Below are 15,304 nucleotides of genomic sequence, written 5' to 3' on the forward strand. Positions count from 1 at the left end.
AACCACCTCTGCCTTTTTGAAAAGAAATTCAACAAGTATTTATAAAGAACATCACTTCCTGCAACTGCATATACTTCTGCAGGAAACAAGTGTAAGCTAGGTCATCCATGTCTCCAAGTTTTGAGCCTTTGGAACTATGCTTTTAGTCCTATAGAAATAATTTGTGCTAAGCATTTTTAATCGTGTACTCCTTTGTAGTGCTAACCTGAACTGTTCGGCATGGCAGTTGCACGTGCAAATGCAGGAGTGAAATACCTCAGGTCTGTTGTTCAAGCCAAGGAACACGTCAATTGTTAAAACAGCACAAATAGACAAGAGCAGATGAGCGCTTTAATTCACTCGTAGTTTTCATGGGATGTGAGAGCATGGTTCAGGCTGGGGTCAGGGCACAGTGGTGGCTGTGTCAAGAGGCAGGGGCTCAATATGTACCAGGTTGAAGTCAGCAGAGCTGTTCTGAAGCTGGCATATTTACACAAGCCAAAAGTTTGGCCTGGGACTTTTTCCTAGGTTATGTTGTCAGCTCTGTGTGTGACAAAGTGTGATTTCTTGCTAAATCAGCCCGGAACCCCCCTTGCCTCCCCCTTAGCAGATCTCATTGTCTCCTCCTGATGCACGTACAATGTGGTTCTTTGATTGACTGCTGCCACCTGATGCTAAGAAAATGCCCTGGGTTCATAGTAGGCATTGTTGATTCTATTAAAAGAAACGTAGACGGAGTTTATTTGTCACTGAAGCATTTTCTGCAGATGTTCCTACTTCGGAGATGTTCAGTCAGCTAGGTGTAAAGATGTGCTGAATGGGGCTCCATCACTAAGGGTCAGGGAAATGCTACCCCCAGATGCATAATTAACACGGCTAATTAATTGCCCACTGAAAAATCTAACTACCCATCCAGTTAAGTACTTATCTTCAAGCTCTGAACTTCACTAGTGTTTTCTTCAAAAAGAAAAAAAAAAAAGAAAAAGAATGCACTGCATGGTTACTCTTTCTAGAAAAGAAAAATGTTGGCCGACATACTGTCCTGTGGGGATTAATCACAGTGCTATTCACATTACAACATGCAAAGTAACGTGTGTAATCCAGTCTGACATGAAAAATTGCTAATAACATCCCAAAAGGAAAGAGTTATGAATGGCTGTAATGCCTCAGGAGTAGGGAAGATCTCTGGGAGCTCCACATAATGAGGAGGTCTCTTCATTCACTGCTGTGTTTGTGAACTGCTCTCTGCAGCCTATTGTACCACGTCCAGGGGGACCCAGCCTCTCAGATGTGATCAGGTAGAATGAAGTTGGACCCTGAAAGCTAACTCCTAGCCTAAAAGAAAGCCTGCCTGTCTTTAAGGGAGTGGAAGGCCTGGAAGCTGGTGGCTTAGGGGGTTCATGCTTCATACCCCATGAAATGCAGCGTCCTCTGTCTGGAAAACTTCCACACACAAGGCAGAGGATGAACCCAGGTTGTTGCTTCCGTGCTTGAAGTTGTCCCAGATGTAACTAGATGGGAAGACATAAGACTTCAGCTCACTTAGCTGCTTGTTATTGCCACCATCCTATCTCCAGTGACATGGAAGAAAAGAAAGAAAGGTTCTTGATATTGATTCTCTGGAGTGGACTCCAGAATTAAAAGTTGTTAATTCTACTTCCCAAGCACAGGGGGAAAATCTCACGAGCTGGCATCTATGTATACATCCAAAAGGTGGTTATCTGCTGTATTTCCTTCTATCTAGTATTGTGTAGTGTCTCCTTGCCATGGTTGGCTTTAAGTAAACAAAGCATTGAGAACATCATGGGAGCACTCGTTGGAGTTGTGTGAACAGAAAAGTGAATCATTTCTTATAGCAATGCAAGAACAAGACAAGTGGGGCATCTTTGATGGATGCATTCACAAGCATGCAAACAGAGAGGTTATGCATTGTTTCTGCAAGCTGCAGTAAGTGAAAGGTAATAGATATCTTCTTCTCTCATAGTTATTGCTGCAATGAATGTCTGTAAAAGCATTTCTTTCTGCGTAGCCTGTTGAGGGAAAAATTTCCATGGAAGGCAGCCTGTCTTTGGGAACAGAGAAGAGCACGTGGGGCCAGGTTTTGCTCTTGGAGGTCCACAGGGAGCTTCCAGAGGCATCAGGGCTTCTGGAAACAGCCTTTGTCAGCTGATTTCGAGGGGAGCTGATCTCATGCTTCTCCGCTAGCAAAACGTGGCTAGCAAAGGGCCAGTATTTCCCCACCTGTGATAGGCGAGTTAGGCTCCAGAGCTGTATAGGATCAGATTAAATGTGCAGTTTTCCAGATAAGTTTTCTAGAAGTGGCTTTGAAAGGCAGAAGAACAAAAGTCTGAAATAGAGGTAAGGTGCAGGCACTGATCTGACAGTGTGACACACATTCAGTAAATGAGTGAGAGTTGCTCAGTTCTACCTTGGCTACAGGAATGGTTTGCATGGATCCTACTGCAGGTCAGAGAATTGCTCTTGCCAGGTGTGTCAGAGTGGGCAAATAATAGCACTGAGGGAGTACTTGCTATTATAAGCCTGCTGGCCAGTGGCCGGCTGTGCATTAGCAGTCCTAGTGCAGTGAAGCCATATTTCCATTATAAAAATGGAAAATAATACCTTTGTGGAGATGACTTCAACATTGTGACTGACCTGCTGTTTGTTGAAGTGTTTGCTTTCAAATCACTGAAATAAGGAGATAAGAAGGTGGTGCTGATAGCTGAAACAACTGTGTAGAATGCATTACTAAAGTTTGGAGCTGTTTTTTAACATTCACTCACTGAGAGCCAGCGTGTCCTTGCTGGCTCACCTGTGAGGTGACAGCGATGTTCATAAAGCCGAGATGAGTTTGACACACCAAATTTCTCTCCTTATGACTAATGTATGATGAACACATCTTTGTATTTACAAGGAGAGAAGCAGCTCCATAGTGAAAAAGTGAATCATCAGTTGGAGCACAATGTGCCCATTGAAGGGGTTGGGATTTTATTTGTAGTCTTTCAGAAGAGAGAAGAGAAACCCATAATGGTTCCCAGTAAAGTCTCTTGCACAGGAGCCACAAAACCAAGATGTTCACTGAAGGCTTGCTTGTTTTTCAACTCTGAACAACATTCAGAGATATCCTATTTCCTCAGTGGCTTTCAGCACTGGCTGTGACCAAAGCAAAGCATGGAGGTACAGGCAGCTTTCTTGATGTGCATAACTTTTGTATTAGCCCCGACATAGAGAACATAGTCATAAATGCACGGGTAAAATATCAAGCAGGGATTTCTCTCCTTAAAGACCATTGTGTTTGTTTCCCCTCCTGCTAATTATATCCTATAAATCCCCCCACTCTCCAAACACAGACAGTAACATTTTGTTACCTACATTCTGTCAGTAGACTTTACAAAGATCTCTAACACATGTTATAAAAGTTATTGCTATAGTACTATATATAACAGCTTTGCATAAGAGAATAGAAGGCTGCCACATTTAGAAAATGCAGGTGCTATGTAAGCCCCTTTCTGAAAGAAAGAACTTAGCTCAGTTTCCTTTGAAGAACCAGAGACTTGAAATTGAAAACTGTATTAATGCCATTGTCTCCTTGTATCAGCAGGTTCCAGAGAGATTCCTGGAAGTGGCTCAGATCACGTTACGGGAGTTTTTCAATGCCATTATCGCAGGCAAAGATGTTGATCCTTCCTGGAAGAAGGCCATATACAAGGTCATCTGTAAGCTGGACAGTGAGGTCCCTGAGATTTTCAAATCCCCCAACTGCCTACAAGAGCTTCTTCATGAGTAGAGAGTTCAGCAGCTATTTATGAATGTATGAAAGTAGCAGTCCCCTTCTGATGCCCAAGTCATGTGTGTCTCTATTTTAATTTCATATATATGTGTATCGCATACATATATATGTATATGAAATTAGACTGTGATCCCTCCTGGGTATATCTTTGGGTTTTCGTTCGGTTCCAAGGGGATGGTTATTTTACTTCAGCCTTTGGTTTACTTTTGCCCGAGACCCTTAACATTTGGAGAATAAATTGAGTTAATTTTCAGGGAGAAGAGTTTGGAAGCGTGTAAAAGCCTGTCTTAGCAAGTTAGGGCATTATGTTTAAAAATGCTTTGTCAGATTTATTGCTTGCTGCAAAGTGGCATTTTGTCTTAGTGAGACTAATGTCATGGCACAATACTACAAGACAATGAAGTTTATATTATGTTTATACTGCTAAAGGTCTGAACTCTGTGGAGTCACTTCATAAGCTTGGAGCTTTTTTTTTATTATTATTTTATGTACTTTTTAACCAATAACCAGATTTTCTTTCATACTTCAAAAACCTACAACATCTATTTTGGGTACTCACTCCAAGAAGTGATACCGAAAAAAACAAGCCCTATTCTTCATGCTTTCCCTTACAGAAACGATAAATACCCTGCGCCAGTGATCGACATGCCAGGTTGTTGTTTTCCTAAATTGCAGCAAGGGACGTTTGCACAAATCAAATACCACTCGTGCAGGTTGAGGCCAGTAATTCATGCACAATGTTGTACCAACCACACGAATTGTAGAATACGGTCAGCTTGTTAAAACGGAAGCATTTCACTCTCCATAGAGTAAAAATGAAACCTGCAGAGTACTGAATTGCCACATCTTGGTCTTCAAGTGGCACCGGTCCCTGATTTTTTTCCTCTCTGTGCATTCTGCCCATAGAAATCCCCTTTCCAATATACACAGTTTTCTGTCTGTATTTGACATCTGTCCTGAAAAGCACTTTTTGAATGATCTCATATATATTGGCGAAGAAAGCATCTTCACCTCACAGTGCTGAGGCAAAGGAAAAAAAATTTACAGCTATTGTTTGTAGCTGTAAAATATAATTAGTCTTTTCCTAATGAGGAGAATGAAAATCACAATTTCATAAAAATCTAATCAAGCACATACAAAAATTGCAGTGTCCTCCTGGCTATGCAGGGTTCAAATAGCCAAACTGGATTTTTAAATTACTCTTCCGTGCAGCTTTAAAAAAAAAAAAATAATCTATTTGAGCAAAGTGCTGCACATCCTCAGAAGCTGGAGGTAGTTTTGACCAAAATCTGAGCTACAGTGTAAAGTCCACGATGGGTCTGGATTCACCTGAATGCTGTACCACGAAATGTCAGCACACGGAAAGAAAGCTAGCTGCTAGTTCTTGTGCTTTCTTCAATGGCTCTCTTTGTCTCACGTTTTCAGAAAGGTATTGTCTCCAAAAGTTTGGGGGAAGGTTGAATATGCTATAGCACTCTGTATTTGTCATTTTCTCTGTCGTCTTTTGTACAGATGCAGTAAGAATTTATTGTTATCGTCAATAGTGTTTTCCCCTGCACATTTCAGTCTGAATCTAGAGGAAGTTCCTAATTAGCTGAGGATTGCATTTAGACCCTCGAGGATATTGATATCTCGTTTCTTTATTTTAAAACTACATTTTGACTTTGGAGAGTGAAAGTTTACCCATGTGACTAAAGAGCTGACCTGATCATTGCAATTTCACTTCATTTACAAATACTGCTGATGGACAGAAATGTATGAAAGCAATTATTGTCAGCAGAAAGCCTTAAAAACCTGCTGACTTCAAATTAAACAGCACAATCCTATGATTCCCTGTCATTATTTTCAAGCACTGGCAGTATCTGTGGAGTATAGGCAATGCAGACAATAGCATGGGATGAAGTGCCAACATTTTCACTATGCATTAAAAGCTAAACAAATCTTGATCTTAGACTCCCTAAGAACACCTAACATTGTACGTATCCTCACAGATAGACAGGATGTGTCTTTTTCTTGCTTTTCTTCTCTTTTGTTTTGTTTTCCTTCTTTTCCCTTTTTATTTTTTCTTTTATTCTTATGCATGATTTGGTAAACATTACACTTCATAATGATGTAACTCCAGTTACTTCTGAGTAAGAAAGGATGAAAATTGTGTTCATGCACTTTTCTTTCTTTTTTTTTTTTTTTTTTTTTTTTTAATTTATGGGAAGAAGTGGCATAAAATGCTCAAGTTTTAACACAGCAAGTTTATCATTGGCATACCATCAGATACAAAACATAACACTGCATTTGTCACCTTGGACATAAGAAAGCAAAGCCATACTGTAGTCATAATATGTGGACATACTACTAGCTACCATCTTAATCTGTGATTTTACCATTACTTTTATTATGTTTATTATTATTATTATTATTAATATGATATTATTATTATTATTTGGCTGCAATGTGATTCACGTAATCTAAATAAGTGAAATTGTGTACTCAACACTTGATGTTGTTGCATTTATTTATTTATTTATAAGTAACATAATCTCAATAGTAAATGAGGCATAGGAATTAAGAGTAGAAATTTCACCTTAAAAGAACAATAAAACCTCCTTGGTCTGAAAAAGGAATACAGGATGATTTGATAATTTCCGTCACGTGATTCTTCTATATTTTATAGCCATATTGCCTTTGTGCCTCCCAATACACCTAAAAACATGGCATAGCTCCTACTAAATTGTAAGTAGAAAATAGGGTTGTTTTTTTTCAAGTGATCTTGATATTATTTCCCTAATAACGGCTAAAAGGCAGGAGGCTACTTTTATTGTAATGAAACGTTTACACAGGGAAAGAATCTCAAATTCCATGTAGAAATCCCATGTTCATTTACTGCTAATTCAGATTTATTTCTGCATATAAACTTGAGGTTATAGTCTGTGCCTAGACCTTAAATGCACCAGCGGAAGGATAAAAGAATCCTTCAAAATACCAGTTTTTCCCCCACAAGTACAATTGTTCTTGTGCCTTCTGTGGCTTACAGTTTTCATCTTTTAAACTTTATTTTTCAATTACTACAGCTGCAATAAACACTATTTTATTTTATTTTTTTCCGGCTGTTTGACATACTGTTGATAGCTATGCATATTTTGTGTCTTTTTAAAAATTAAAAAAAAAACAAAAACAAAAAAAAAAAACAACAAAAAGAAAAACAAAAAAAAAAAAAAACAAAGCAGGAGAATACGTTTTTGAAGAAGAGAATTTTTAGAACAGTTTGATAACGCAAATTATTTTTTCTCAATTGTTTGAGCAGCATTCAAGTTTTGAAAATTCTTGTAGAAGCCAATTTTTTGTAACTGTGGTGCAAATCTTGTGTTTTCTTAGCCTGATGAAAAGTAGTATAGAAGCAATATTTCATACGTGACATATGTGCAGATACATATACGTATGTAGTCACACGCAGCCAGGTGCGTGTGCACGTATGTATATGTGTATACACTGAAACACACACACACACAAAATATGCGTATGAAGTGAAAAGCTTACCTTTTTCCTATCTAGATTAAGAACCTATTTTAGACATTTGTTATGTTTTGTGAAAAGAATGTTCTATTTGAAACTACAAAACATTTAATTCTTACTGTATCTCTGGTTGTTTAATGGGAACGTTTCACATTTAATGGTAAACACGTGGAAGATGTTAGAATGTAGTGATTATTTAAGAAAGTGTTCACCCATGTATTCCTGAGGTTTGCTTTGTGCCTCTGAGTATTATTTAATTAAAGTGTTTTAAGTTTGCAGAATCTTTGTTACTGTACCAGGTATGTGGGTGAACATTGAAAACCGAGGGGAACTTTTATAAAGCAATGTAAATATTCAACCTTAAGGCTGTTCTTGCGTAAAGACATAAGATTTTAATAACTACATTCTGAAAACATCTGTTGAATTTATAAGGAACACTACAGTAACTGTATAGATAGTTGAAAGCATTCTTGAAAATCCAGCTCTCTACTTTTAACAGTTAAGTCTTTCATCAGATGTCAAGGGAATGGGTAATACGGTTTCTGTAAAATGGCAGAATTTTTTTCTATGTATAGGAAGTCAGTTAATAGAAAAATGTTTTTTTTTCCACAGGTTAATATTGATTAAGAAATAAAGGTGAAGATTTTGTGGCTTTAAAGATAGGATTTTCACCAGCAGCATTGAAAGATTATACGTATATATATATATACAGAAAGATATATATATATAAAAAAATGGAAAGTGGTTTACAAAACCCCCAAAACGAGCACTGTACATGAGAAGTGAAAGCAAAAACTATATTTGCCATGTGTATTATATAGTAATCATTGGTGTTGATAGTGCAAATGTTTCCTTCTGGTACCAACTATGTGTTTGAAAATTCCAATACGCATTGTTTTCAAAAAGCTCCCCTTAAGGAATGTAACTGGTTTATATGAGTAAGCAGTTACTGTATTGCACTTAAATGTTCTGTTGAAGGAAATGCAATTTCGTTTTCTGTAGAACTGTTGGTTGTAAACCATCTATAAACTGAAGCTAAAAATGCTCATATTTAGAGCTGGGATGAAAACTGGTATTTAACCTTTGTATCTTCTTAGGAATATCCTTTTTAGTGTATGAAAGGTGGTGGCACTATGACTTTGTTTAGTCTTTTCATCTGAGCCACAGTCACCTCTCTCCCAAAGCAGCCACCTTCCAAATGCACAAATATACCGGGACACGTAGAAACAAATCTAGGAGAAACAGCGAGCTGACATTTTCTCTCTAAAATCCATCCTTTCCTTGTTAATTATGCCACTGCAGTGAAATATTAGACCAACACAATCACCACTTCATTACCGCGTGACGTGTTAGAGTCAGAAACTTAAAAAGGAGGAAGAAAAGCCTCTTTAGGTTGGTTTTAATGCTGCCCAGAAGAGTCAAAGGTTAAGGTCTAAACTGATATTGTCCCAGCCATTACTCATATGTATATAGTTACAGAAGTGACAAAACACTGCCTTTATATTATTTAGCAATATGTTGTAAATAGCATTATTAAGCTCTTTTTTGTAATAAAGACCCTTTAATTTGAAGATAGTACAATAACTGAACTGATAAAGTCAATTTTTGATTTTTTTTTTATTTTATTTTTTAGCTAGAGGCAATTTCAACTGTGGATTTTTTTTGTTGTTGTCTATTGTTCTGAAGACTTTGCATAATTTATTGGTTTAATTTATCCTAATTTATTTGATGAAGGTGTACAATTTTGTATTACCAAGGATGTACTGTAATATTAATTGATGACAAGATAAAACAATAAGACTCCCCTGTCCGTTTGAAAAAAAAAAAAGGTGCAGTAGACAATTGATTGAAAAAAAAAAAAAGTTACAATTCTAGCTTGGCAGCTACTAAATTTAAGATAAACACAGGAAAAATGTTTGGGGGGGTGGATTTTATTTTGTGTGTTTAAAGCTTTTGTATACTCTCCAGACTTTTACCTTTTTGCTTTGTACCACTTAAAGGATACAGTAGTTCAATTGCCTTGTGTGCCTTCCATCTTCTCTAAACTGAATGTATGTGCAGTATATATGCAAGCTTGTGCAAAATAAAATATAAATTACAAGCTCATTGCCATTGTTTATATTTCTTTCTGAAAGTTAGTGCTGCTCCATACCAAAAGGGGAATTACTGCCGTGGCCAGGCTGTACCTAAGACTGTAGTCCTCCGAAATTTTTCCTTTCCTCTTAGTTCAAATTATTTATTAATGAAACTGCCAGTACTCTTGCAAAATGGATCTAATGATTTATCCCATCCGGTGTCCTACCTCCAGCGCTGGTTAAGATAATGAGTGTTATTTTGCAAGAGTCTATCAGACAAGGAATACCTCCCTGCAACAGATGTGCTATGGCTGAGGCACAGACAGCCCTTTGGATTGAATGTAGACACTCTGAGCTGGAAAGTCCTTATCTTTGTCTAATCCCTTCCTGAGTGTAGCTGCATTGCTGGTGTCCTGCACCAAGTTGTTCCACCAGTCAGGTGGAGGTAGAGTAATGCTTGGCTTGGTGTGGTTTATGTTTGTTCCTTTTATCAATTTGCCCTTGTTAATAGTAGCACCTAGACCTCATTCTCTGTTCTTTTTATTGCAATCTATCCCTCTTTCTTGGACCGTTTCCTTTTCAAGTTCTATAATCATTAGCACCATACATAACTAGTCTGTTCTTACACATTTCCTCAAAATGCAAGTCTCATTTTTTCATTTTTTTTTCCTAGTTCTCTCCCATTCCTGCTGGTTCTTGTGTCTTGAAACTCTTGAGGTTGACTGAGCCACAAAATTACATTATCTGTCTCAGAGATGAACTGTATCCTTATGGCTTAGAACTGGTGCAGATGGCAGTAAGATGGTAGTTTTATTCAGATCACAGAATTGTGCAAGAATTTTCCAGTTTTGAAGGAGGAGTGTGTTAAAAGTATGTTTTCATCTGAGGTCACTTACTTTCATAATCCTCATGGATTCAGCCTCAAGACACTGTAGAGCTTAGCCAGGGCATGACTGCAAGTGTTAGCTACACTGTAATGACCAAATAAATGCTTCATCTCTGCAACAGCACTTAAAACTTCATGCTTTTTTATACAATCAGAGTAGCATTTGCTGGATCACATCAACAGCAGGTTTAGAGGAGGTCATGAAGTTGCACTTGTGTAACGGATGGTCATTTACAAGTAAGATTTCAGATTTTACTGCAGACAAATTGCCTTTCCTAGTTCACATCTATCTACATTACCAAACCAGCACACTAGAAGCATTTTCATTTCAAAATACTTGACATTCAGGTCATTTCTTGAAGAACAGTCTGGTCCATGCACTTAATAATTGTCTGTGCATTCAGGAGGACTATGGCATGGAGACTGCGATAGGCTGAAATGCTTGAAGCGAGGGAAAAATCGAGATCCCAGACTCACTTATTCACAAAATCTCCAACCATGAGATCTTCTGCCAGCCTTGGTTTGGAGTGGGTGTGGGCATCACAGGGGTGAGCTGCTGAGAGACCATGGAGAAGGTTCCCTTGGAGGAGGGAAGCAAAAGTGGGTGAGGAGATCAAAACTGGGCATCTGCTTCAACTTCTCCTTGCAAAAGCTTGTAGGGCAGCTATGGATTATGTGTAAGGGCTCATCTTTGTGCTAGCTAGCAAGAGTTAACTAGATGAAAGGGAGATCAAGGTACCCAAGGCCCTTGGTTACCCAAGTAATGGATCCAAGAACAAGAGCTGCACGGGTACTTGCTTGCTCACCCATCATTTTTTCCTCTCAAATATCCTTTGCTCTATGATATACAAGACACTGTTTGCCATTTTACCCTGCAGTTGAAAACACACAGAGCTCTAAGTAAGAAATCCTGGCTGCTGGCATCTCAGAATACTGCAGGAGTTCAGAGCTAGACTGGAACTTGGCAACGAGTCCCTGTCACTGCAAAGGGCCAAATCAACTTTCCCAGGCTTCAAGCACCCTGACAGGATCCAAATTCTGCAGATCTGGCCATCTGTGCTTGGAAATCCTCAGTTCCCCCAATACCTGGAATTTTTACAATAAGGAAGATAGTTCTTTCTAGCTTTAAAATCCTTTGGAAGATGGGAATCAGCTCTGACTAAGGCAGAGCAGGTTTTTTCATTTGTTTGTTTGTTTTTGTTGTGTATTTTTTTGGTTTTGTTTTTTTTTTTTTGCCACGGGGATCACCATGAGGAACCAGGGTCCTTCACATATGGAATTACTGAGGCTGAACAAGGAGAACTGTGCTCTGTGGGCTGAGAGCAGGAAAGAGTTAATCGCTCTGGTTTTCTTGGTCGGTACCCTTATTTATGCCCAATCTAGGTTGTGCCAACACAATTTCTATGGAGATGATCCCTTCTGATCCAGTCTTCCCTCTTTGTTAGGAGGGAAAGGGGACTGACTGGTGAGTTGCAGCAGACGACTGCATTTAGGAAGCGTTGGCACGCACACCCGTCACTGCCACGGGTAACAGCATTCCCTGCACAGAGCGATGAGATTCAGTTTTAAAACATGGCGCTGGGTTTATTTTAAGAACACAATACGGAAGACAAATGAAATCCTCACTGAAGCTCATTGTTCAGTGAGGATGGAGGCTCCCGTGGTGGTGGCAGCTCTGGTAGATAACACAGGGAGAGTGCTTCCCTGCCGGCTCCTTGTGCCCAACCCTCTGGGCTCATTGCAAGGCATGCCTGTCCTCTTGGTGTTCCCATAACATGGGGGAAAGGGAGGGTTGAGAAGACTCCTGTTAAAGCCTGATTGATCTGGAGTGCAGAAAATCCATCACTGTTACACTGCAATTTTTTGTGTACTGCTATCACTAACATGTGTGATCTTAACAGGGGGAAGAAGGTTTATTTTATTTTATTTTATTTTATTTTATTTTATTTTATTTTATTTTATTTTATTTTATTTTATTTTACTTTATTTTATTTTACTTTAGCCGTCCAAATGAATTCTTGTTGGCTTAAGCTACCCTGTTGCTTTCCAGAGCCAGAAAGCAGAGGGGCACTAGGTCCGATGCAGGGACCCCCCCCAACCCCTATCTCATGCTGCCCAGAGCCTGGGAGAATGTGATTGCATTTCCATGAATAAATCCTAAGCAAGAGAATAGTGGTACTTTCCCATTTATTTGGGAGTCACTGTGAAAAAAGCAAACAAACAAACAAGCTATTTGCTTCCCAACAAAACACATGAAAATGAACTGCTGTTGGAGGCAAAGGCAGTTAATTGCATGCAGAGTTTAATTTTATCCTTTAAAACTAGACTTAAGGTTGAGTTCCTAGCCAGAGGAAAAAAAAAAAAAAAAAAAAGAAAAAGAGGAAAGAGATGACACAGATAGCTAAAGAAAGGCTAACAGCTCCAATGTAAATATGTTTGCAGTTTGCAAGAGACCTGCCAGTCAGGCAGCTGTGGGAGGTAGCAAGGGAGAACGCAGGAGAGGAAAAAGTCTTGTGGCAACAGTGGCCAGTTTCATTATGGCCACTGCCAGACTGTGAAACAACTCTTGGGGCTTGAAATCCTATTGCCTATTAAAACTGGGCATGACAGCTCTTTTTTATGCTTCACCAACCAGAGATGGAACTGTGTCCTAGGGGAAATAAGGAAAAATATTTATTACAAGTGTTTAACACCTTTTAGTACAAAACAGCCCTAATATGCAGCACTCAAGGATAATTCATGCCAGCACATGTAGAACCAAGGGGAATCGCTCAATAATTTGGTCGGAGCTTGAAAAAGAAGAGACAAACCTCTGGTTCAAACCCTGAGCTCAGATTTCGTGGAGACGGAGGTACTTTAGAGTATTATTTTTTCATTTTTTATCATTTCTCAGTAAACCTCAGAACCACACGTGCCCCAGGGAGCGCTGTGGCTGTGCCTGCCTCGGCCATGGCACATTTTGGGGTGTCAGGAGGCCGAGTTGCTCCTGAGGTGCCAAGGAGGGAACAGCCTCGCTGTCATGATGTGGGAGCGCCTTGAGGGCCCGTCCCCACATTGCAGGTGGTGGCAGTGGTTGAGGCCCCCTCCCTGGGACCCCGCACATGGCCACGGGGCCGCTGCCAGCCCTGCGTTACTCATTAACGGCGCCGTTACTCGTTAACAGCCCGAGCACGGGCTTTTGCGGGAGCCCCCCTTGACTTGCGCAAGCCATGCGCTGCCCGTTTTATTTCCGAGCAGACGCTGCTTCTTGGCATCCTTTTGCGAGCGGCCAGTGTTTGAAAGCACTGTTTACCCAGTCACTTGCTTTTGCAGAACCCGGGGGAACGGGGGACAAAGGGGAAAAGCCTGCTTGCAGCTCCTCTCCCGGAGGATCCCATGCTCCTGCTGGCTGGGTCCGAGCGCAGAAATTTCCAGAGTGCCGGGCAGCCCCTCGCCGGCCCCAGCTGCTGCTCCCGGGGGCAGCTGTCTGTGCCCAGAGCCCTGCTGCCAGCCCCACTATGGCCAGAAAAACGTCCCCAGAGGCAGAGGGAAGAGTGTACCTGGCCCAGGCACCCCGCTGGGAACACCCCGCTGTTCATATCCCGAGCTGGGGAGAGCAAACCGCCGGTGCTCCCAAATGTCAGCATCATACTGGTGCCTTTGGAGGAAGGAGCCACAGAGAACAGCCATGTTCATCCACCCCAGCAAAAGACCTCAACAACTGTCCTGTGGTTATGGGCATACTGTTATGTCACCAGCAAAATGCAGGATCTATCCAAAATGCAGCATTCCTTTTTTTTTTTTTTTTTAATGTTTATGTGTGTATTTTTTAATGTGTAATATCAGTAATATCTAATAATAATTACAGTTATTATTAACCCTAGGGATCTTAGTTCTTCCGTAAATAGAAATGAAGTGTATTTTTCCTTAATCTGATTTCAAATGACCTGAAAAAAGAATCAAAAAGTGCAAGGCAGCCATACAGCAGGGCAGAAAAGGGGTGGGCTGGGGGGCAGCGAGGGGGTTGCCGGCACAAGAAAGAAAATTATCCCAATTCTAAGCACTGCTGGAAAAACGTGAAAGTTATTGCCGCACAAAGAACCTCTTGAACTGTTCTGCCTTCCAAAATTTCTACTGCACTCTCTGCAGTTACTTGTGTATGGCAGAAGCAGCATCTTTGTATTATATGAACAGTCTGCTTCATAATCAAATACCATCTGTCGCTACATCTGAACTTGTTTTCAACATCTGTGCATTCTGGTCTTAACAAAGCTTTAAAAACTAATTCAAAAACTTTCACAGATCACTGACTAAATATGTACATTTACCATCTTTCATATTGGTTTAAAATATTTCTTCTATAGCTGCATCCCCTTGGCTGGGAATAGTTAAGATGTATACACTGAGTTGCTTTATTAAGCTTATTTTCTAATGGCCTTGGGTAGCCAAGTGCAAAAGAGGGACACTTGCTCAGGCACCGAGAGGACCCATCATATTCCTTCTTGGTGCCAATACAGTCCCTTTCTGCCAATGAGAAACCTGAAAGTTGATCAGCTACCATACCCCAATTACTCAAAATGACACTACAGATAAAACTGCAACCAAGGGGAGAATCAACTGTATGGCTTATATGCTGCTAAAGTGTGTCTGAACAAATGGTGAAGTAAAATCATGAGAGCCCTCAGGAGGATAAGTACGTTGTTACTTTGCACATGCTTCAGAAATGTGAAGTACATCTTTACAGAACTTTTGGCCAACCCCCTGGCAGATGTTGACCAGTTTTGCTTATGTATACATCAGTTGCAGAACACTAAAACAGAGATTGGAAATTTTAATTTAGTCAAGGCAGTTGGGCTAAAATGATGGCTTTTGTTGAAACCATTAAATAGAGCTGCCTAATGAAGTACAGTACAGCACTGGCAAGCCGAGCCTTGATGAGATGCAGCAGCTTCCAAACTGCAGCCCTGCAAAGGGGAAGAAGGAAGCTTGCAAGTCTTTAGCTAAAGTGGAATGGCGACAGCCCTTGTAAAGCCGCATTTGATTTTGTATTTGAGGGCAGACGCACTTGTACATTATCACCCTGACATT

General features: G+C 40.1%; 1 protein-coding gene across 1 annotated transcript in view; it reads left to right on the forward strand.

Annotated features, from left to right (window-relative positions):
- PROX1 (prospero homeobox 1) overlaps positions 1-9,382 on the forward strand; it is a 47,534-nt gene extending 38,152 nt beyond the window's left edge. Inside the window, exon 5 of the mRNA XM_052681045.1 lies at positions 3,581-9,382. Within this exon, the coding sequence (XP_052537005.1) occupies positions 3,581-3,766 (186 nt within the window). The 3' untranslated portion in view covers positions 3,767-9,382. The remainder of the gene's footprint in view (positions 1-3,580) is intronic.
- The last annotated feature ends 5,922 nt before the right edge of the window (positions 9,383-15,304 follow it).

Source organism: Tympanuchus pallidicinctus, unplaced genomic scaffold, assembly GCF_026119805.1.
Source record: "Tympanuchus pallidicinctus isolate F22 unplaced genomic scaffold, pur_lepc_1.0 scaffold1, whole genome shotgun sequence".
NCBI classification, from domain to species: Eukaryota; Metazoa; Chordata; class Aves; order Galliformes; family Phasianidae; genus Tympanuchus; species Tympanuchus pallidicinctus.